General features: G+C 45.0%; 9 protein-coding genes across 9 annotated transcripts; 4 read left to right on the forward strand and 5 right to left on the reverse strand.

The window, feature by feature from the left end:
* Window positions 1–5: 5 nt before the first annotated feature.
* Window positions 6–1,638, forward strand: ALT_2204 (DnaJ and TPR domain protein; the record flags this gene model as incomplete). Its single annotated transcript, XM_033562978.1, has 2 exons — window positions 6–983; window positions 1,048–1,638. The coding sequence occupies 2 exons, from the start codon at window positions 6–8 to the stop codon at window positions 1,636–1,638; spliced, it is 1,569 nt and encodes a 522-aa protein (XP_033418869.1).
* A 325-nt stretch (window positions 1,639–1,963) lies between these two features.
* Window positions 1,964–2,803, reverse strand: ALT_2205 (protein-L-isoaspartate O-methyltransferase; the record flags this gene model as incomplete). The annotated part of the gene is made up of 2 exons (XM_033562979.1): window positions 1,964–2,593; window positions 2,702–2,803. The coding sequence occupies 2 exons, from the start codon at window positions 2,801–2,803 to the stop codon at window positions 1,964–1,966; spliced, it is 732 nt and encodes a 243-aa protein (XP_033418870.1).
* A 1,111-nt stretch (window positions 2,804–3,914) lies between these two features.
* On the forward strand, window positions 3,915–4,667 carry ALT_2206 (uncharacterized protein; the record flags this gene model as incomplete). The annotated part of the gene is made up of 1 exon (XM_033562980.2): window positions 3,915–4,667. The coding sequence occupies one exon, from the start codon at window positions 3,915–3,917 to the stop codon at window positions 4,665–4,667; it is 753 nt and encodes a 250-aa protein (XP_033418871.2).
* Window positions 4,668–4,869: 202 nt separating this feature from the next.
* On the reverse strand, window positions 4,870–6,508 carry ALT_2207 (dihydrolipoyllysine-residue succinyltransferase component of 2-oxoglutarate dehydrogenase complex, mitochondrial; the record flags this gene model as incomplete). Its single annotated transcript, XM_033562981.2, has 9 exons — window positions 4,870–4,914; window positions 4,970–5,041; window positions 5,093–5,160; window positions 5,211–5,265; window positions 5,314–5,373; window positions 5,427–5,819; window positions 5,906–6,241; window positions 6,306–6,361; window positions 6,409–6,508. 9 exons carry the CDS (start codon window positions 6,506–6,508, stop codon window positions 4,870–4,872), a joined length of 1,185 nt encoding a protein of 394 aa, XP_033418872.2.
* Window positions 6,509–8,335: 1,827 nt separating this feature from the next.
* Window positions 8,336–8,917, reverse strand: ALT_2208 (histone H2A; the record flags this gene model as incomplete). Its single annotated transcript, XM_033562983.1, has 4 exons — window positions 8,336–8,391; window positions 8,445–8,648; window positions 8,720–8,808; window positions 8,865–8,917. 4 exons carry the CDS (start codon window positions 8,915–8,917, stop codon window positions 8,336–8,338), a joined length of 402 nt encoding a protein of 133 aa, XP_033418874.1.
* Window positions 8,918–9,588: 671 nt separating this feature from the next.
* On the forward strand, window positions 9,589–10,167 carry ALT_2209 (histone H2B family protein; the record flags this gene model as incomplete). The annotated part of the gene is made up of 4 exons (XM_033562984.1): window positions 9,589–9,760; window positions 9,811–9,882; window positions 9,938–10,025; window positions 10,077–10,167. The coding sequence occupies 4 exons, from the start codon at window positions 9,589–9,591 to the stop codon at window positions 10,165–10,167; spliced, it is 423 nt and encodes a 140-aa protein (XP_033418875.1).
* A 419-nt stretch (window positions 10,168–10,586) lies between these two features.
* On the reverse strand, window positions 10,587–12,043 carry ALT_2210 (cysteine protease ATG4; the record flags this gene model as incomplete). Its single annotated transcript, XM_033562985.1, has 5 exons — window positions 10,587–10,941; window positions 10,998–11,225; window positions 11,276–11,444; window positions 11,507–11,839; window positions 11,896–12,043. 5 exons carry the CDS (start codon window positions 12,041–12,043, stop codon window positions 10,587–10,589), a joined length of 1,233 nt encoding a protein of 410 aa, XP_033418876.1.
* Window positions 12,044–12,915: 872 nt separating this feature from the next.
* ALT_2211 (protein SQS1) lies at window positions 12,916–15,096 on the forward strand (the record flags this gene model as incomplete). The annotated part of the gene is made up of 4 exons (XM_089599281.1): window positions 12,916–12,929; window positions 12,989–13,348; window positions 13,403–14,569; window positions 14,640–15,096. The coding sequence occupies 4 exons, from the start codon at window positions 12,916–12,918 to the stop codon at window positions 15,094–15,096; spliced, it is 1,998 nt and encodes a 665-aa protein (XP_089456427.1).
* Window positions 15,097–15,455: 359 nt separating this feature from the next.
* On the reverse strand, window positions 15,456–16,709 carry ALT_2212 (putative C2H2 finger domain protein; the record flags this gene model as incomplete). Its single annotated transcript, XM_089599282.1, has 1 exon — window positions 15,456–16,709. One exon carries the CDS (start codon window positions 16,707–16,709, stop codon window positions 15,456–15,458), a length of 1,254 nt encoding a protein of 417 aa, XP_089456428.1.
* Window positions 16,710–19,575: the final 2,866 nt, after the last annotated feature.

The raw sequence follows: 19,575 nt of genomic DNA on the forward strand, positions 1-19,575 counted from the left end.
CCAACATGCTCATTACTTTGGAGTCCTTCACGGTTTTTCTGGCCTGTTTTTCAGTTGCTTGTGGCCTCCAGTCTGCGGAGATACCCCCTGATACTCCTCTGTCGTCTCTGGTCGCTTCGGCAAAAGCCCATCTTGCTAGTGGTTCTGCACGCGATGCTCTGCTCTACTTCGATGCAGCCGTCTCGCGAGATCCGAGCAATTATCTCACAATCTTCCAGCGAGGTGCTGCTTACCTGTCTCTTGGACGAACTGCGCAGGCATTAGACGATTTTGACCGTGTCCTCCAGCTCAAACCGGACTTTGAAAGCGCACTCCTCCAACGAGCTCGCCTCAGGGCCAAAACTGCTGACTGGGACGGTGCACTGCATGACTTTGAAAGAGCTGGCAAGAAGCTTTCGGAGGAGTATAGAGAAACCCGAGAGGCACGCGATGCCGCCTTCCAGGCATTCGACGCGGAGAAACAGGGTGCGTGGGACGATTGTGTAGGTCGAGCAAATACAGCGATACTCAAGGCGAGCACAGCACTTGGTTTACGGCAAACTCGGGCACATTGTCGCTTCGAGAAGGGTGAAGTGGAAGAAGGTATCAGCGACCTTGTTCATGTCCTGCAATTGTCTCCGGGCTTGATCGAGCCTCATTTGCAAATATCGTCAATGTCATTTTATGCGCTAGGCGACAGTGAACGGGGTATCTCGCAAATTCGCAAATGTTTGCATTCGGATCCAGATTCGAAAGCATGTGCTCAGCTTTACAAAAAAGAGAGACAACTAATGAAGAGGCTGGAGAAACTACAAAAAGCGATGGATTCACGAAGATTCAACAACGCTATCAACCTTCTTGTAGGTGTAGGGAATGAGAAGGGTTTGCTTGATGAGGTCAAGGGCGACTTTGAGAGTGCAAGAGAGGCTGGCCACATCCATCCTGCAGCCCCGAGCAATTTGCACTCATCTTTACTTGAACGGACGTGCGAAGCCTACCGTGAGGTCAGTGGTTCCAGAAGATTATGCTTTCTATTTGCCGCAGCTGACTGGAGATGCTTGTTTACAGGTTGGTATGCTCAAACGGGCTGCTCCGTACTGCACCGAAATTCTCCGGCTGAAACCACATTCATTGGCTGTCCTTCTATTCAAAAGTCAGATGGCGCTCGACGAGGAGCGTTTCGAGGACGCTATTCGCACCCTCAACGAAGCCAGAGAACATCACCCGGGATCTCAGGAAGTCCAGACGCTTATGCAGAAAGCACATGTATTATTGAAACGCTCCAAGCATAAGGACTACTACAAAGTTCTGGGTGTCAGTCGTGACTCAGATGAGCGCACAATCAAAAGAGCTTATCGGCAGTTGACAAAGCAGCATCACCCTGACAAAGCCGTCTCGCAGGGGGTCTCAAAGGAGGAAGCTGAGAATAAGATGGCCGCTATAAACGAGGCATATGAAGTTTTGTCTGACCCCGAACTTAGAGCACGGTATGACAATGGCGACGACCCCAACGACCCCGAGTCGCAGAGGGGAAATCCCTTCCAGGGAAACCCCTTTGGTGCCGCCGGCGGCCAGCAATTTTTCTTCCAGCAAGGCGCGCCACATTTCAAATTCTCGGGTCAAGGATTCAACTTTCCCCGAGGCTTTCCTTTCCGTTAGCATATTTCTTATACCACCGACCTTGCAGCTCATGGTGCAGTCTACCTTATCCACTCATCTCTGCCCTTTCGCGTTGCCCGAAAAGCACGTTACCATTGCCCCCCTATCAGGATATCAATACCGCCTCCCTTCGGAACTGCAAAGTGTACGTACTCAGTCAGATATAAAGTGTGATACGGCATTCAATTCTCCTTGTGAATCTGCATTCTGTCCGCTCCACCTCGTATCCCTCCCATTTATTATCTTTCTTTTTCTCCCTTTCATAACGGGAGTTTTAGATTATCACTAGCTAGGTGAATTAACACAGCAGGGGTGAGGGGGGTTGTTAGGCTGATCGCTTCGGCGCATCCGTCAAGGGCACGTAGCTAACCTGGAAAATCTTCTCCTTGTGAACAGAGCCATCCTCTTTCTTGTCAACAACCCATATGTACTGTCCACCACCAAGACCAAGGCTACTTAGGGTACCATCGCCATTTTCCACATCAACGGGTATGAACAAGCGTCCTGGGGCACGTAGCTGCTCAATGAGAACAGGGTGTAGCTTGTCTGCCGCTGCGCCCACATGGATTGCATCGTAAGGGGCCCCTTCCCTCCAGCCAAGCCGACCATCGGCGGTGATGAATTTCACTTTTCCGGAATTTAGGAGAGTGCGGCCTTGCTCTGACTTTCTCATGTTCGCCCGGGCCAGGTCAACAAGTTCCGGGATATGGTCCACTCCGATAACCTGACCACTGGCATCATTGGTAGACCTATCTGTAACAAGATTGGCGAGAACATGCGTCAAATATCCGGATCCTGAGCCGATATCCAATACCCGGGATCCGGGCTTGAGGAACTCAACTAAGTATTCGCAAGCATGGCCATGCATATGTGGCGCCGAAATCGTCGCTCCATGTCCGATAGGTTGCGGCGAGTCGGAGTATGGCCTCGAGGGCGCGTAATGGGCGCGATCAACCTTGGAATTTCAGTGTCAGAATATCAGGCATTGAACCGGTTTTATTCTTGGGCTACTGAAGTGGAGGATGCTGGGTAGTGGCAGCGGTAGAAGCAAAGTGATGCTCACGCCCATCATAGCTTTTTTCACCCGATCATTTTTAATCAGTCCTTCCTTGGAGAGGTTCTCGATCAACTCAGCATTTGTGGTGCCGGAACAGTACCAAGCCATTGATGACTGCTCCCTTGTGAATTTTCTCAGCAGTGTGGTTGTCTTTATGTGCCTTTTCAGCATTCAGAAATCGCCTGTTAGATTTGAGAGAATATCCCAGTCAGACAACCACGTATGATGTTAAAGTGATGGGTAGAATGGGCGCCTCCGGAGAGGTCACCTGCCGCGGGAGATTCCCATTATTATGTCAATATTACGAAGCACATCTTGTGCGGAGGCCATCGGAGCACTGTTGCATGAGTGGAAAGGCTCTTCTTGGGGTGCATCAATCTCACTAATGCGTCATATCATAATGTAATGATGATAAGTGGATACAGATACAGTTGTACTCTTTAGCTGCTTTTTTTTGCCCTTTGCGTCTATGGGCTTACTGGCTTTTCTGGCCTATCGGTACATCAAAAGCAGGTATGTATGATGGATCTTGATCTACATGATTGACAGGCTGATTGTTGTTGTTTCTGGACTTTACTTTTCTGTATACCTGCAGACTATTGGCTTTCCCTACAAATTAAGTGATACGTGCTTTTATGTACTCTCTGTGGTATGATGTAGCTTCACTTGTTAGCCTACATTGTATCAATTCATATGCCATGTACAGTGTACATGGCAGTAACTAATGCCTGGGTGTGTGACCCACACCATGTCTAGATGTACATATATATAACAACACGGACGGTAATACTGTACTGGGCAGGCAGCAGTTATAGATCAATCACTTATACCATTTAGTTTACAAGCAAGTCCATCCAATGGGCTTAATTAGTTAAGTCTCGAGTCATAATCACATGGATGGCGTTATACATAACTCTTTTCCAACATCCACCTGAGTAAATGTCACACTCCCGAACAATCAAGCGCTCAAAGTGGAATCAGCTCACCAAGTCAGATAGGACCAGATGAAAGACCGCAAGGTAGATTCAGACACTCAGGTTGAGGTTGATACAATTATACTTGACTATCTGCTGTGCACTGTCATCAACACGTTCCTTTGCACACAAGAAAGAGAGAAGCGATGGCACTGCAAGGATCAGAATACCAATTGGTTGATCCAAACTATCAATAGTATGTTGGAATACAAACACCGTCGTAAGCACCAAAGGCTGTGCTGACCATGGACCTCATCTCGTCGTTTATCGCTCACACAGGCCTGGCCCTGACGCTGATACATGCCGAGACAATGTCCCAGGACATGCGCATCAAGCTTCAGCTTCTCGAATTCATCACTACATGCAACCAGGATCAATATTATCGCACAACAGCAAACAATCAATCACTACCGCATGGATTCGGAGAGCAGAAGGAAGGAACTGCGCTCTCGACTGATCGTCAAATATACCCACCACACTTGAAACCCCAGGCCCAGAGACCACACATTGATACGAACAACGACCGTACCCAACCCACACTGGACATCGGTCCTGCCATTGCTTATGCATTCCTCTCCCTGTGCATCGTCGCAAATGATCATTTGTCCGACACTAACTGGGCCGATATTGCAGCCCAGCTCATGCTAAAAGTTGCATCCGAGAAACATGGTTCTCATGGGAGTACAACGCCCGACATATTTTATGAATTGATAGCCCAAGCACCAGAGGCGGTTAAAGAAAGGCCTGAATGGCAACAAGTGGTTGATAAGTATGAAACTTACCTACAGCCACCGCTCGGCGTTCACCCGTCCAGGGACCTTGAAACCGCACTAAAACGCCTGCCTACGCATCAACTTGGGACCATAATTATCGAGTTCCTGTTTGATCTCATGAGGCGCCTGAACCCCCCGGTTCTGTTACAGCTTGAGAGAGGGAAGCTCTATGGACTGAGCCGAGCGGAAACACAGGGGCTGAAAACCAAGATTGGACTGCGATGATAATACGTCTGGCATAAAGATTACAAGCAACATAGCCCGGTCTCACTTTGAGCGCATGAACTACAATTCATAAATTATGCCGATAGCCGAACAAAGGTCTCGGGAGCAATTCGAACGAAGTGTATTGTGAATGCCAAGGCCAATAAGATAGTATTTTACAAAAAAAGGAGCAGCAGGCACCCTTAGACGGACTCAAAAGCCTCTAGCCGAGCAACATCCGACGAGGATCTTCAATGTATTCCTTGACCTGAAGGAATCGTAATCAGCGGAACGTGTCAAACAACGAAGAAAAATCAACGAACCTTGATAAGGAAAGTGACTGCCTCCCGTCCATCCAAAAGTCGATGATCATAGGTCAGGGCAAGGTACATCATCTGGAAACGTTAGCGCCTGACATCAAGCTGGGGCATTATGGCAATGCATACTGGACGAATTTCCACTTTACCGTTCACGACTGCTGGCCGGTCCTTGATTGCATGGAGTCCAAGAACAGCTTTGAAAAGTCAGAAACGGTCCGAAAATAACGAGGGAGAGAGCACAGACCAGTCTGGGGCAAGTTGATGATCGGAGTGCCCATCAAAGAGCCGAAAACACCACCCTAAAACAATGTCAACGATTTTATCACTTCATGAATCATGCTGCTTACGTTGCTAATGGTGAACGTGCCACCAGCCATATCCTCGATTGTCAACTTGTTGTCCCGCGCCTAAAAACATATCAGTCGCACAAGATGCAAGCCTGTCACATGATGCTACTGACCTTCTTGCCAAGCTCTGCTATGGCCTTTTCAATTCCGACGAGGTCCATGGTTTCAGCGTTACGGACGACAGGTGTCACAAGGCCCTTCTCAGTAGCAACGGCCACGCTGATGTCAACGTAGTCACGGTAAACAATGGTATCACCACCATTTGGGCCTTCGATCGATGCGTTAACGGCGGGGACGTCTTTCATAGCTAGGACACAGGCACGGGAAAAAGCGCTCATGAAGCCAAGTTTGACACCGGTTTTCTTCAGTACATCATCTTTGTAGAGTTTCCGAAATTCCATGAGGGATGACATGTCAACTTCGTTGAAGGTAGTGAGCGAGGCAGCGGTGTTCTGGGACTGCTTCAGGCGCTCGGCTATTCTCAGCCTCATCCTATTCATTTTCACCTATTATCCCCAAGAAGTAACAGAAAAGCCGCGAGTTAGCGAATGTCACAGAGACAACACAGTCGTTGAGGGGAACTGTAACGCACCCTGCGTTCCTCACGACCTTCGAAGCTCGGTTTAACGTCAGAAGGAGTCTCTGACTTAGGAGCAGGGGGCTGAGGCTTGGAAGTAGGAGGCTGTTCAGGCGGAGGCGATGGAGCTTTGGAGGCCTGAGACGGCTGTGGCTTGTTGGATTCAGCAGGCGGCCGCTTCTCGACATCTGCGGGCTCCTTTGGCTTCTCGGTAGCTGTCTCCTCTTTTGGCCCAGGAGCGCCACCTAATTCGAGTTTGATCAAGTCCTGGCCAACCGTCACAGTGTCTTCTTCGTTCACGAGGAGCTCCTTAATAGTCCCAGACTCAGGCGCATTGACCGACACGTCAATCTGCAATGGGTTGGCAAAACTTTCAAGCAATGTGGACGGTATGTGACATTCGCTGCAACCCTACCTTGTCGGTCTCAATTGTAGCGATTTCTTCGTCCCGCTCAACGTAATCGCCCACCTCTGCCGAACGGTGAGTTAAAGATTAGGAAACGGGTCAAGAGACCTACGCTTCGAGAATTGCTTCAATGTACCCTCAGTGATCGATTCTGCCATTTGAGGGACCTTCACTATGGTATCAGCTGCAGCGAGATCAGCGAAGAACGTCATTTAGAAACTAATGCAAATTGCGATACCGTAAGTTCTGATCTGATAGCCACCGAGGCGGGCGAGATTGCTCCGGGGTATATTGGCTCTATGGAATGTCGATGGTCAGCCAGAGCAGCTAAATGAGCTTGAACCTCCGATGTCCTTACCCCGAGGACGGAGCATGCAGCAAAAACGCGCCAGGCGTATGCCTTCTAAGCGCCAAAGAGGTGATACTCCTGCGAGCACCAATGCAAGGCAAGCGGGAGCATTGAGCTGTTCGAGGAATAGACCTCAGGTGTAGCTCTGACAGACGGTGAAATGGTAACCTAGGGGCCATATTTCACGCGATTTGTTGGGTAGGTAATCAGAAGTTAAGGAGCAGGAGAATCTGGCACGATTGTCTGATACGAGTAGAGGAGGAAATGTATGGCCCAGAATAACCTACTGAAGACCGGTTCAACACGTCTTCACTCGACGTTGCAGTACGAAGGTCCAGGATAGCAGAGTGACGGAACTTTAAGTTAGCGCAGTGACCAGGGACGAAAGCTCAACCCCGGGCCGAAAGAACCGGAATTTCCCTCAGCAACACACGCACATCATCTGCGTTCCATGCGACCGGTGGATGACGGAGTATTATTGTTACGCTTATTCGGCTTTCCGTAAAGACCAAGACGGCAGATTCGGCGCACCCTATCAAATTCACTTGCGTACACATCTCAAGAGAAACTCCCTTGTAGTACGTGGACAGGATTGCGAACAATCACTAGAAATTTACTAATTTATTCTTCAGCTAGCGTTCTCTCTCTGCAGTCGTTGTGTCAGGCCTCAGGGTCTTCTTCCCCTACGACATTGACAGAGATTAATCATGTCTGCTAACGCCGTTGCGTAAGTTGCTCTCAGAAGGAAGAATAGGCTGCTTTGCTAATCTCAACTTCGCCTTCAGGTCACTCTACCGACGGAGTCTCAAGCTTGCCCTTGACTGGGCAGTTCACAGACACGTATGGAGAGGACAAGCCGTGTATATTCGGTCCCTGTTTGAGGCAAATAAGGACGTCCGTGATCCTCGTCAACAAAGAGTAAACTCCCTCTGGCCCCAGCAACCGTCTGGCCGTTGCACAACGCCGAGTCATTAGCTTATACGAACAAATTGGGCAGGTGCTACTCCGCGAAACCGAGAAATTACTGGAAACTTGGAAACACCCGGATCCGTACCGCGCACCTACTGCCCCCGGTGGTAAGTCTGCTAAGTTAGAAAATGCTGCATCATGCGCAATTGACTGATAATGTCTTCCAGGCAGTAAATACGAGAGAAACCTTCCTGCTCGGCAGTTACCTTGTATGTTACACCATTTGATCTGTCAACTTTGCCTTGCCTCGATTAACATAAGTCTTAGATGCTTCTCAACATGCAAATGCCCACTAAGCTTGGACGGCGTACCAGATCCATGTATTTGCGTCAATTAAACGAGTTTACAATGAGTTCCCTACCCGGAGATAGACATGGCGTTCTAGTAACGTACCCCGAAACTCATACCCTGGACGTTGCTTTGAAAAATTTCTAAAGAGCAGAAATGCTCGTGTGGCGTACTATAAGAATGACGGAATGTACAGGCCCTTGCCTACTTAGCGTCAGATCTACTGAAATTTCGGTCGTCTCCGAAAGACAAATTTCATTAAGAAAGCTGTCGGTATCATTCAATGCCCGTAAGCATAATGTACAACCATAAATCAAAGCATGAAAAACAGAGCCATAATTGTGCCCAGTCCAGAACCCCGTTATCACATCATGAGAAACCAAAGCACGCCGATTGAGAAAACCCGAACAGGAAAGAAAGAGAAATATGACAATTAAAGCTCCTGGCTAGGACCCTTTCCACTCTTGGGAGTCTTCTTGGGTAGAAGATCTGGAAATGGGTTAGAAAATATAGCGAAGACGAAATCCAAGTGCGAAACTTACTTTGGTGAATGTTGGGCAAGACACCACCCTGCGCAATTGTAACGTGGCCAAGCAGCTTGTTCAATTCCTCATCGTTGCGAATGGCGAGCTGGAGATGGCGAGGAATGATACGAGTCTTCTTGTTGTCACGGGCAGCGTTACCAGCCAACTCCAGGATTTCAGCAGCGAGATACTCAAGAACAGCAGCCAAGTAAACCGGGGCACCTGTACAAAGGCATTATGGTCAGAACCGCAAGAACAGAAACAATGAGCTAAATCGGGTAAAAAAGACTTACCAGCACCGACACGTTGAGCATAGTTACCCTTGCGCAGCAAACGGTGAACACGACCGACGGGGAAGGCAAGTCCAGCCTTAGAAGAGCGCCTAAATTCGAGATGTCAGCATGGTCCGAAGGATCCTGGGAAACAGGGTTGTCTTACGACTGCGCGTTCTTGCTGCCGCTGGCTTTGCCTCCGGATTTGCCTCCAGTCATTTTGTCTGATTAAGTGGTTAAGATTAAACTGTTGTAGTAGCTTCGGTGGAGTTGATGGTTTTCAATCGACGCGGGGGACGAGTAGTAGATGGACAGTCGTTGAAGTAAACCAAAAGACCGGGTGGTCAGCGCGAGGAAAGCCAGGAGATTTATAATGACGCGCTCAGGGTGACGTTGGCCTGCCCAAACGCCTTCCAGATCAACCTCTCGCTTAGCGGGGCTGACCAATCACCAGAAAGATCATGTTCCAGTGCTCAATAGCTTGGCCACATATGTGAGCTACGATCTGTGTGGCCTAGCATAGTGTTGGGGTTCCAAATCAAGTTAAGTGCTGTAATATTTCAGTGTAATAATCATTATATCCGTCTTGGCACGGCTTCGCCCTAGTGTTTGTATTACTTGAACGTGTTTACCTTGCTTTAATCATACAAATCATACCAAACCGTTACCGTATTGAAATTCTGTCTCTTTCGCGTACTTCAGATCAACTGGGGTTTCGCAGGCTGGTATAAGTAGCGCGCCTCCCTCGTCACCGCGTCTCCATCATTCTCATCTTCCTTCTCAATCCATCTGCACAACCTTTCGAACGTCAAGTGTTCTCACTCAACCACAATCTATTCTTTCAAGCTCTACTTAGTCGATAGTCTCTTTTGATACTCCTACTCACAAAAATGCCTCCCAAAGCTGCCGAGAAGAAGCCTAGCACTGGTGGCAAGGCACCCGCTGGAAAGGCTCCTGCTGAGAAGAAGGAAGCTGGCAAGAAGACCGCCGCTGCTGCCACTGGCGACAAGAAGAAGCGTGGCAAGACCAGGAAGGAAACCTATTCCTCCTACATCTACAAGGGTAAGTAATGTTACTGATTATATGTGGTGCGGAAGCTTACCAGGGTGCAGTTCTCAAACAAGTTCATCCCGACACCGGTATTTCGACTCGTGCCATGTCTATCCTGAACTCCTTTGTCAATGGTATTTTCAGCACCCCAAGAACATTTTAAACCAAGTGTATTCTAATCCATTACAGATATCTTTGAGCGCGTCGCCACGGAGGCGTCAAAGCTTGCTGCCTACAACAAGAAATCGACCATCTCGTCGAGGGAGATCCAGACTTCGTGAGTAAAGCCCTTATCCACTATAAGGATTACACTAATTCTTTTTCCAAGTGTTCGGCTCATCCTCCCTGGTGAGTTGGCGAAGCACGCCGTTTCGGAAGGCACTAAGGCTGTCACGAAGTACTCTTCTTCCGCCAAATAGGCATGTTGCTTCTTTCGCCTTTTGTTTGTTTCTCGGGATTGTCATTTTTACTGCCTCCTTATCTTCATGGTTTTGAGGCGGTGGGTCACAGGGTGTTTTGAGGATCTTTTAATGTGTCATGGGATGGTTTGATTATTTTTTTCTTTTTTCTTTTTTCTTTTTTCCCTCTCCTGATGCCCTTTGGGTTGAATGTGTTCATGGTTCATTCGCGACGAGACTGCGGTGTAACATAACTCGGATTTTGGGGCTGGTTGCACGATTTTCCTTCCCCTACCATAAATCGGAATCTCATTTGCTTATGCAACATATTCTTGACAGTCGCCTCGAATTGGTAGGATTGGGCATAAACTGAATAGCGGTTCCACATTGATCGTTTTGTTCGAAGCTCCATACTTGGCATATCACGGCATTCGCTGTTTTCAATCATCATCCAAGACCTCTACCTCATCGATCGCCCCTTCACGGCCGTGAAAGACAGCAGTGTCTGATTCGCTGTGCACTTGTACAATAGGTTTTCCCTGAACTGATACCCCGCTCTTCCACTGTGCCCAGTCTTCTCTGTCTTTTATAATGAAGCCGATAAGCATGCTCGGATCCATGTCTCGAATGTGGATTCTCCTGAGGCGTCGAGTATGATAGGTTTCTATCTCTTCATCTGTGTACGGTTCATCGATATTGCGCCGTGGCAGCGCTGGGCGGGTCTGATGGGGGTCAAGGTAAAAAAGGTGCGAGCCTTGAACACCGACGAAGTAATGCGATGCTGATGGGCGTCCACTGCAGATTTGGTCACCACTGGTCCAGAAATCTTGGGTCTTTATGAGATAACGTACCCAGCTATTCCTACGGATTGGGGGAGTTGCAATGTGGTCTTTACCGCGTCCCAGTACACGGGAGTAATATGATCGATTCCCAGTCGCGTCCCAATTAATATCAGTGTTGGTCTGAATGACCCCCTCTCGTCGTGAGCAGCATCCAGGAATTTATCTTCATGCACATCTGCTGTATCATCGGTCATGTAAACACCAAGATTGAGGCTTCCATGTTGAGACACGAGTGCCCTAGATTCATATGTGAGCTACGCAAATGGCCCAATGTAATTGCGACATACTGTATGCATCTGGCGGTCGCGGAGGGCCCAAACCATTCCCCAGGATGTTTGTTACAGGACTCGGCACCATGCTGGACAAACCGATGTATCGAGAAAGGTGCATCCGGGTGATCTGCAAACTGTAACAATAGCTGAGCTTCCCCATCGGTGTCGATTCCTCGACGCCAACCTGTCGGCACGTTAGCTCACTGCGGCTTGAACACCGGTGAAAGTGTTGACGATGGTTGTTACCTCGGCCAAATAACAATATGGACATTGCGTTAGCCAGGAGGCTCTGCCCTGACCTTATCATGCAACCCCATCCCGTGTCGGATGTAAATCCGTGCTGGTCCACGAGCTGACTTCTCAGTCGCACGCTCAGTGTCATTGCGGAGAACGCATCCTGATTGATAGGCTTCGGTATTGGGGGGAAGTTCGATCTGTAGGTAATCCAGATCCTTGATTCGAAGTCGTGAAGGAACGATTCAGGCCAACCCTGCTCGTCTAATTGGCCCGGCGTTGTAGCCTTTGGGACCAGCTGGTTTGGTCCTTCTTCGTTTGCCAGTCGTATTGATTTGGGCGCTGCTGTGGATGCATGAGCCCAAAGAGGGACAACGACTTTTCCATCTCGCGTGGCTTACCGGTGCGTCTATTGGCTCTCTCCATACCATCCGTTGTATATTTGGTTCCCAGACACCAGATGGGGTCTCCAGGTTGATCGTTCCTGGGTGCAGGGTCCCAGATATACTGTATAATGCGCTTGCAACGTTCCATGTCTACCCCATTCATTTTGAATGGCGTCTTGGGAAAGTCTGTATGTCGGTCTCTGCGGGGTGCTGAGGCGCTCTAGCTGACTAGTTTGCTCTATATTGTTGGTATAGGTTTCACGTCAACGTTGGTTTGCTGCCTGTGCACATCAGTATATGAAGGTTCATCTCAGTGGCCTACTGTTGCCGAAATGGTGTGGCTGTGTAGGGACTATACATACAACTGTGTAGGGTCATCCGTTGTTGATATGATGATCTATGGCTAGCGGTGGTCTCAGTAATTGTTCTCTTAATGAGGGGTTCCGTCATACAGCATCAGTCACGAGACTATTGTATACGTGCAGCACACACACAGATATATATATATTATCTCAACTGCCGTAGCGGGTGTGGTATGTTACAGTCTAGAACTCACAATCATCTACTTGACCACAAGGACATGCATGACAACCGCGTAAAAACACAAAGCCTGCGATGGCAACACAGTAATGACCCATAAAAGTTATATGAGCATCGAAAAGAACCCAGTGACATACTTCCGTCACAGGGAGGCTGCCACCACGGATAAAGATAATGATAAGCACATCACATGCGTACACCACATACACCGCCTTCAATGTCAATGGAAGACAGACTAGGTAAATCTTGACTCCACCAAGTTCCACCTTCTAAGAGAACCCAGCAGACCCTTTTTTTTCCAACATATAAGAACCGTGTGGAATGCATTCAGAAAAAATACAATGCCAGCGTGCTACTCAGTGTAAAAGAGGCAATCGACATTGAACCAAAGAGGGCATACGCAGAGAATCGATCTCAGAAAGCAAAAAGGGTGGAAGACATGGCTCGCCACAGCAGGGTGAAAGTACGCACGAACAACCAGAAGGTTGTGACGAAATGTTCACACACAGGTACATCATCTCTCATATAACCAACCGACCATAACTAACTAACTTGCTGCAGCCCACAGGCATCCCCAGCTCTCTATGCAGCAAGAAGCACGAAACACCGAGGGGCGCAATATATGGCGGACGGGTACTAATTTTCGCCATCAGGCGGTGCAGTTTGTGAGTGCAGGTCTACAAGAAAATGACGAGAGAAACAAGGAAAGTTTGGACATGCAGCACAAGGGAATAGCAATGACCTCACCTAAACTGCCCCCAGAACAATCAGACAGAGAGTCCATGCGATATCCACACCCTACTATTATTGCACCGAATGAGGAGATTGCCACGGATACTGAGCATATAGACCATATCGCCACCGGAGGGGATAACACCAGCGAGGATGAGATAGTGTTCACTGGACGGCACCTTAAAACAAAAACAAAGTACGTTCGAGGACCATCTAACAGAAACCGATCTCCGATATCAAGTCCATCCAGGCAGCACAACGCTAGGAGCCCTGCTCGTCGAAAAGAGCATGAAAACCCCGACTATCGCAGAGGACACGAACCTAGCCCGCAGATTAACGGCTCAACGCAGCCTTGGCTACCGCATCACAGCCACAAAATATCGACACAATCATGTCACACAATAGAAAACGCGTCGGGCGACCCACTGCATGCCGCAAAATCTACATTGCCGGAGAGAACCGAGCGAATACAACCACGTGCGATTGTTGAGACTGTTGATTTTATACCCTTCAAGTCCAGACGTCCATCAATTAGGGAGCAATATTCGAGACTTCTCGAAGATGAAGAAAATGATATATTGGCCGACTACATAGCGAACATTGACGATGACTACGGAGACTACTATCAGTGGACTGATTTATCTCGCAGTACAAGCACGGAGTCCGGCAATGGTCAAATAGACAGATCGGCGAAAACACCTGTCTCTGCAAAACCGGCCAATGCCAACTGCTCCGGTCCACCAAACAATGGGGAGGGAATAATCCTATGCGAACGCGGTCAAATGTTGGCTGAATGTGAAGATGAGAGTGACCCTGATCTGGCTTCCGGAGGTATGCCCAGTCAACTGCATCCAAATACTTATCTTATGCTGAAGCCACCAGGGTTTACTGCTAAATCGAATGGATTTGCGGTCCTTTGCACAAGTTCGACGGACAAACATAGCTCCACCAGCTCTTCCGAATGCAGTGATACCGAAACGAAGGGAATCGGCAAGCACTCGGAGATCGAAACAGAGAGTAGTTGTCTGTCTCGACCGCACCGTAACCGCAGCAAAGCAGAGGGAAATCATTTTGCTTCGGCAACGGGTTTTGCTGATGCGTTGGAATCGGACCCATTTTATGGATTCGATATAATGGACTTCAACAGACCCAGCCTGCGGAACAAAACAAAAGGGAAGCAGCGTGCTTTTGATCTGTCATTGTCCGATAGCGAGTTGGAACTGCAATTGGAACGGGCGTGGCGGAATGACAGAGAGAAGAAGAAAACAAGGAAACAGAAGAGAGAAGAGCTTCGTGCTGGAGGCCTGCTCGGTCGGAATGCAAATGCGCCTGATCTCAGAGCGAAGTATTCGAGTGGCTTCGATGTCGATGATCTGAGATCGGAGATGCGTAGTTTCTTGCTATCTTCGAAAGAAAGGTACGAGTTTTCCTGCAGCCGGTATTGAAAGTTTTAAAACCAGGAGTACTGAAACCCGGACTTTGTTCAGCTTGTCTCTTCCGCCCATGTCTAAACATTACAGGAAGGTTGTGCATGACATGGCGGGCGCACTGTCACTCAAATCACAGTCCCGCGGCAAAGGCTCGTCCAGGTTTCCCATGCTGTACAAGACTTCCCGCACCCCAAAGCATACACAGAAAACGATCGCACAGGTGGAAAAAATATTATCGAAACCTCAATTCTCTCACCGTGGCCCCAAGGCACGGCCCCGGAACAACCAGAAACTGGCGAAGGTTTCTCGTGGTCGCCCTACATCATCTGTCAGCTATATGGAAGGTGACGTCGTTGGAGCATCAGCACCGGAAATTGGAGCGGAAAATAAGGGAAGAGCTATGCTTGAAAGGATGGGATGGAGTTTGGGGACTCCGCTCGGTGCCATAAACAACAAAGGCATTCTGTTACCTGTTGCGCACGTCGTGAAGAATTCCAAGGCTGGCCTAGGGTAGATAGTGTCGAGGGATCTTACAGTCCCTAGTTGCATCTTCTGCGGTTGTCTTTCTAAGGCTAAGTGGTGGACCTGCAATGATGATAGAGGTTTCAACACTCAAGCCTGTCGCGCTTCCAATCTCCTTTCATGGGACGATGAATGAATGGCATGAACCTGGAAAGTGTCCCTGCTAGAATGCCTTATGATATAACAAGGCAATTATTGTATTTTTGACTATGATTACCCGCAAAACCATGATGTTTGAGAAATCTACGTCCACGTCACCGTTTCACTACGACACGGATGAGGGAACGGGCGGATAAAAATCAATAACAGTCACCTAGGTCTTAAAAGGGCTTGTTCAAATGCTAGTCTTTGCTACCTTATTGGCGGCTCGGCATGGTCATACCTCCTCAAGTGTGCAAAAAGCTGAGTCTTGGATGGAAACGCAGCGTTGCAAGAGGTACAAATCAATCCGGGATGTTGACCCTGAGCCTGCTGAGCCGCCTTTCGAGCGCGTTTCTGTTTGGCTTTGCCAATCTTTTTGATTTCAGTCGATTGACTCTGACCCAAGGCGGAGGTTGACATTTGTTGAGATAGTAATTCAACAGCATCATCTGCCCTCTCAGAGACATCGTCCGAGCCTGAGGGATTGAGAATGGTTGCGCTCGATTCGTGGCTAGCATGTGTCACAGGAAATATGGTATCAGCTTCCGTGAATTCGCGGCCACTTTCCTCTTGCGTGTCTTCCATGATGGGTGCAATGTTTTGATCAGCATCAGCAGTGCGTCCACATTGGACCTTACCACTCTCTTCATGACTGAAGGAGGAAGCTGCTGAGTCGTCGTTGCATTGTTCTAGCTGAGCATGGTCGCTGTACGGCGCCATATACTGGTCAAGATTGAGGGACTCATTTTCTGCTCTCATCTCCCAGCGAAGCTGTTTGACGGCCTTGACGTGTTTCTTGCTACGTTCATGTGCGTTGAATTGATTCAGGCTCTTGAAAGCCTTCCGGCAAATGATGCACTCGAACTGCTCAAGTTCAGATCCCGAACTATCCGGATTCTCTTCCTCAGCCTCTTCTGACTTCGCCCAGTCAGGTATGACATGCTCACGCAGCTTTGCTTGATTTACTGCTCTTGATTTAGCAGCTTGTGCAGCGGCAGTTTGACGGAGGAGCTCCCGGCGCTGCGCTTCGCTTTGGATGCCTCTTTTATAACGCGGATCCCTCTTTTTAACGAAGGCCACAAGCGATCTGACAGCTTCGTTGAATTCGCGGATACCTTCCTCTCTCAACCGCTTGTTTTCTTTCTCCATCAATCTGCGCACGCGACGATCTGGAGCCTCAGAATACCGGTAAATATCTTTCCAGGAGAAAGATTTCTTGGTTGAAAAGCTACACCAGACGGTATAAAAGGGCCGTACGACGTCTTCAAAATTATCACTTTGTGACCCGAAGGTCGGATAACCGACAAACTCCAACTTGTCTGCGCGACATGCCATTTCTTCCTCGAGAGCAAGCCGGGCAAATACCGCTCGAAGGCCGCCGAAGAATCCGGATGGAGAATCCGAAAATTCCATTCGAGGACTGAACTTGGAGAACAGCTTTAAGATGTCACCAGAGGTTGTCATACGGCTATCATAGCAGTATTCGCTACTACTTGGCTGCTCATCGCGACTCAAAAATGCATCTTTGTGAGTATCATACCATGCGCGCTCCTGGGGATCTGAAAGAACTTGATATGCAGTTTGGATTTCTGCAAATAGTTTCGTTGCAGCTTCAACATTGCCATAGTTTTTATCCGGGTGCAGCTCGAGAGCTTTTCTTTTGTATGCTTTCCTTATTCTTGATGAGATTCGAAGAGAATATTGTCAGCCTAACAGACACATGGCGGGTCTATAGATTTATAATCTCACTCATCTGTGGAGGCGTCATGTTGTATCCCCAGGAGCTCATAATAATCTGCTTTCCTCTCTTTGGACAAAGGATCAGTGGGATATGCATTATCCTGGAAATTTGTGGATTGAGATTGGCCCATAGGGATTGACAGCCTGACCTAGGTAACCCACGGAAAGCAGTGTATGTAATGACAATGCAGCTTAAATTCTGAGTTTCTAATAGATATTAGTGTGGAGTAGGCAGCAGTACTTATCTTTATTTCCTCAGGGGCTGTTTCCTTTGCAGAATGGTATTCTAGTGGGATAATGTTCATCATATGAGAGTAGAGTTTTTGAGTTACATGAGAGTAGGGAGTAGGCCTGTAGCTACCCTATTATGATATCAATAGCTACCCTAAGGTTCAATATGATCTATGAGCATATGGCGGTATCTAGCAATTATTATAACTATATATATAATTATTTAGATTATTACTCTCCTCTATAACTTAGGTAGAATTATAAAAGGGGGCTAGAGCCCTTTAATATTAATATAAGATATATAGGGTAGCTACAGGCCTACCCCTTATTCTTATATAATTTAAAGGCTCTACCTTCTATTATAATAAATATTATCCTATCTAGTAGTATATCTAGATTAAGTAATTACTAATACCTAATACTAAGAAGGTTTAAAAGTTTATTAAAGAGTTTAATCTAGATTATAGTCTTACTATAATATATAATTATAATATTACTAAGAATATTACTAACTATATAATATTAATAGTAATATTTTATTTATATTATTATTAATCTAGTATATATATATTAGATTAACTATTTTAATCTTTTTAGATTAATCTAGATACTAAAGATAGTAATAATCTTATTATAAGATATCTTTTAGCTCTTCCCTAATATAATATTATAATAGTAAATATTATTAACTACCTTAAGTCTTCTAGAAGTAATAGAGATATATTTAATACTATAATCTTAGAGAAAGAGATAAATTTAGATTATTAAATTTATTCTAATAATTTTAAAGTAACTTTAATAATTATAATTTAGAAATCCTAACCCTAATTTAACTATCCTTCTTTATTAATAAAATAAATAATACTAAACCTATATCTCCTAGTATAGAGATCTCTTAAATTTAGTTTACTACTAATAGTAATAGCTTTAAGATAGACTATACTTAATTCTAAGAATAGTTTATACTAGCTACTTAAAGTATAATTAATAAGAATACTTATAATAAAATATCCTAGTTATATACCTAGATAATTAAGTATCTCTAGACTAAGTATAATTATTAAGATTATATCTAGTTAAATAAGGATATAGAAGCTATATCTTTTACTTCTAATCCTTCTATATTCTCTTAAGGCTCTACTAAAGTAAGTAAACTATATTAAAACATCTCTAATCTTAAGCTTATCCTTATATATAATAGTAAGTATAGTAAGGATACTATAATAAAATAGCTTAAGAAAATTAATAAATACTTTTATAATAAGTAGACTTTTACTTAAAAAATTACTACTAACTTAAAAAGATTATTATAGTTAAGTATTATCTTATAGATTAGACTAAGAAGTAATAGAATATTTATAAATAGAAGATTAAATATAATTTAATAACTATTATTACTACTTTAGATACTTTTAAATAGTAGATCTAAGATAACTTTAGTAAGATTAGAGAAGAGAATAGATATTAGAAAGAATATAAGAAGTATACTTAAGGAAATTAAATAATATAATTATATATTACTTCTCTTATTAAAGCTACTAAATATATTAAGTCTAGAATTTTTAATAATATATTAATTTAGAAGTTTATTACTAATTTAAAGCTAGTTCTATATATTTATTAAGTAGAAGATTATAATAAATCTACTTCTTTTAATAATATAGTTTATTATTTTACTAAATATAAATAAAGGGTTATTCTATATATTTAAATATAGTTTTAATTATTTAATAAAGTTAATAATTACTAAACTAATCTAATAGATATTAATCTAAATATTATTATAATATCTATATACTATTTAAGGAAAAGAATATATAAATAAAAGATCTAGTACTAAAGTAATTAAATATATTTTAATTATAGATAGAAAGGCTATAATACTTAGGCTTATACTATACTAAAGTAATTAAAATCTAATTATAAAAAATAATTAAGAAATAAGAAAGATTATTAGATAAGAAAGCACTAGTTAGTTAATTATTAAAGACTTCTAATATTAAGGACTATAAGATATTTAATAATCTTAAATCTCTAAAAAAAGAGGATAATTCTAATAATAATAATAATAAGAAGAATTAGCCTTTATAAAATAACTTTCTTAATATAATAGAGATAGAATAAGAAGATTATAAATATATTAATACTTATCTAAATACTCTTAGATTAGATATTCTTTATTTCTTTATTAAGATTAAGGCTTTTTAGATAGTAGCCTCTCTTTAAGTATTATTAGATTATAGCTCTAGTTATATATTTATTTTAAAATATCTAGCTAATTTATTACCTTCTTTATAGTTTTAATTTTAGAGAAGGTCTAAACCACTATAAATCTAATTACTAAATAATAAACTTATAT

This window comes from Aspergillus lentulus (genome assembly GCF_001445615.1).
Source record: "Aspergillus lentulus DNA, contig: Alt04, strain: IFM 54703, whole genome shotgun sequence".
In the NCBI taxonomy this organism is placed as follows: domain Eukaryota; kingdom Fungi; phylum Ascomycota; class Eurotiomycetes; order Eurotiales; family Aspergillaceae; genus Aspergillus; species Aspergillus lentulus.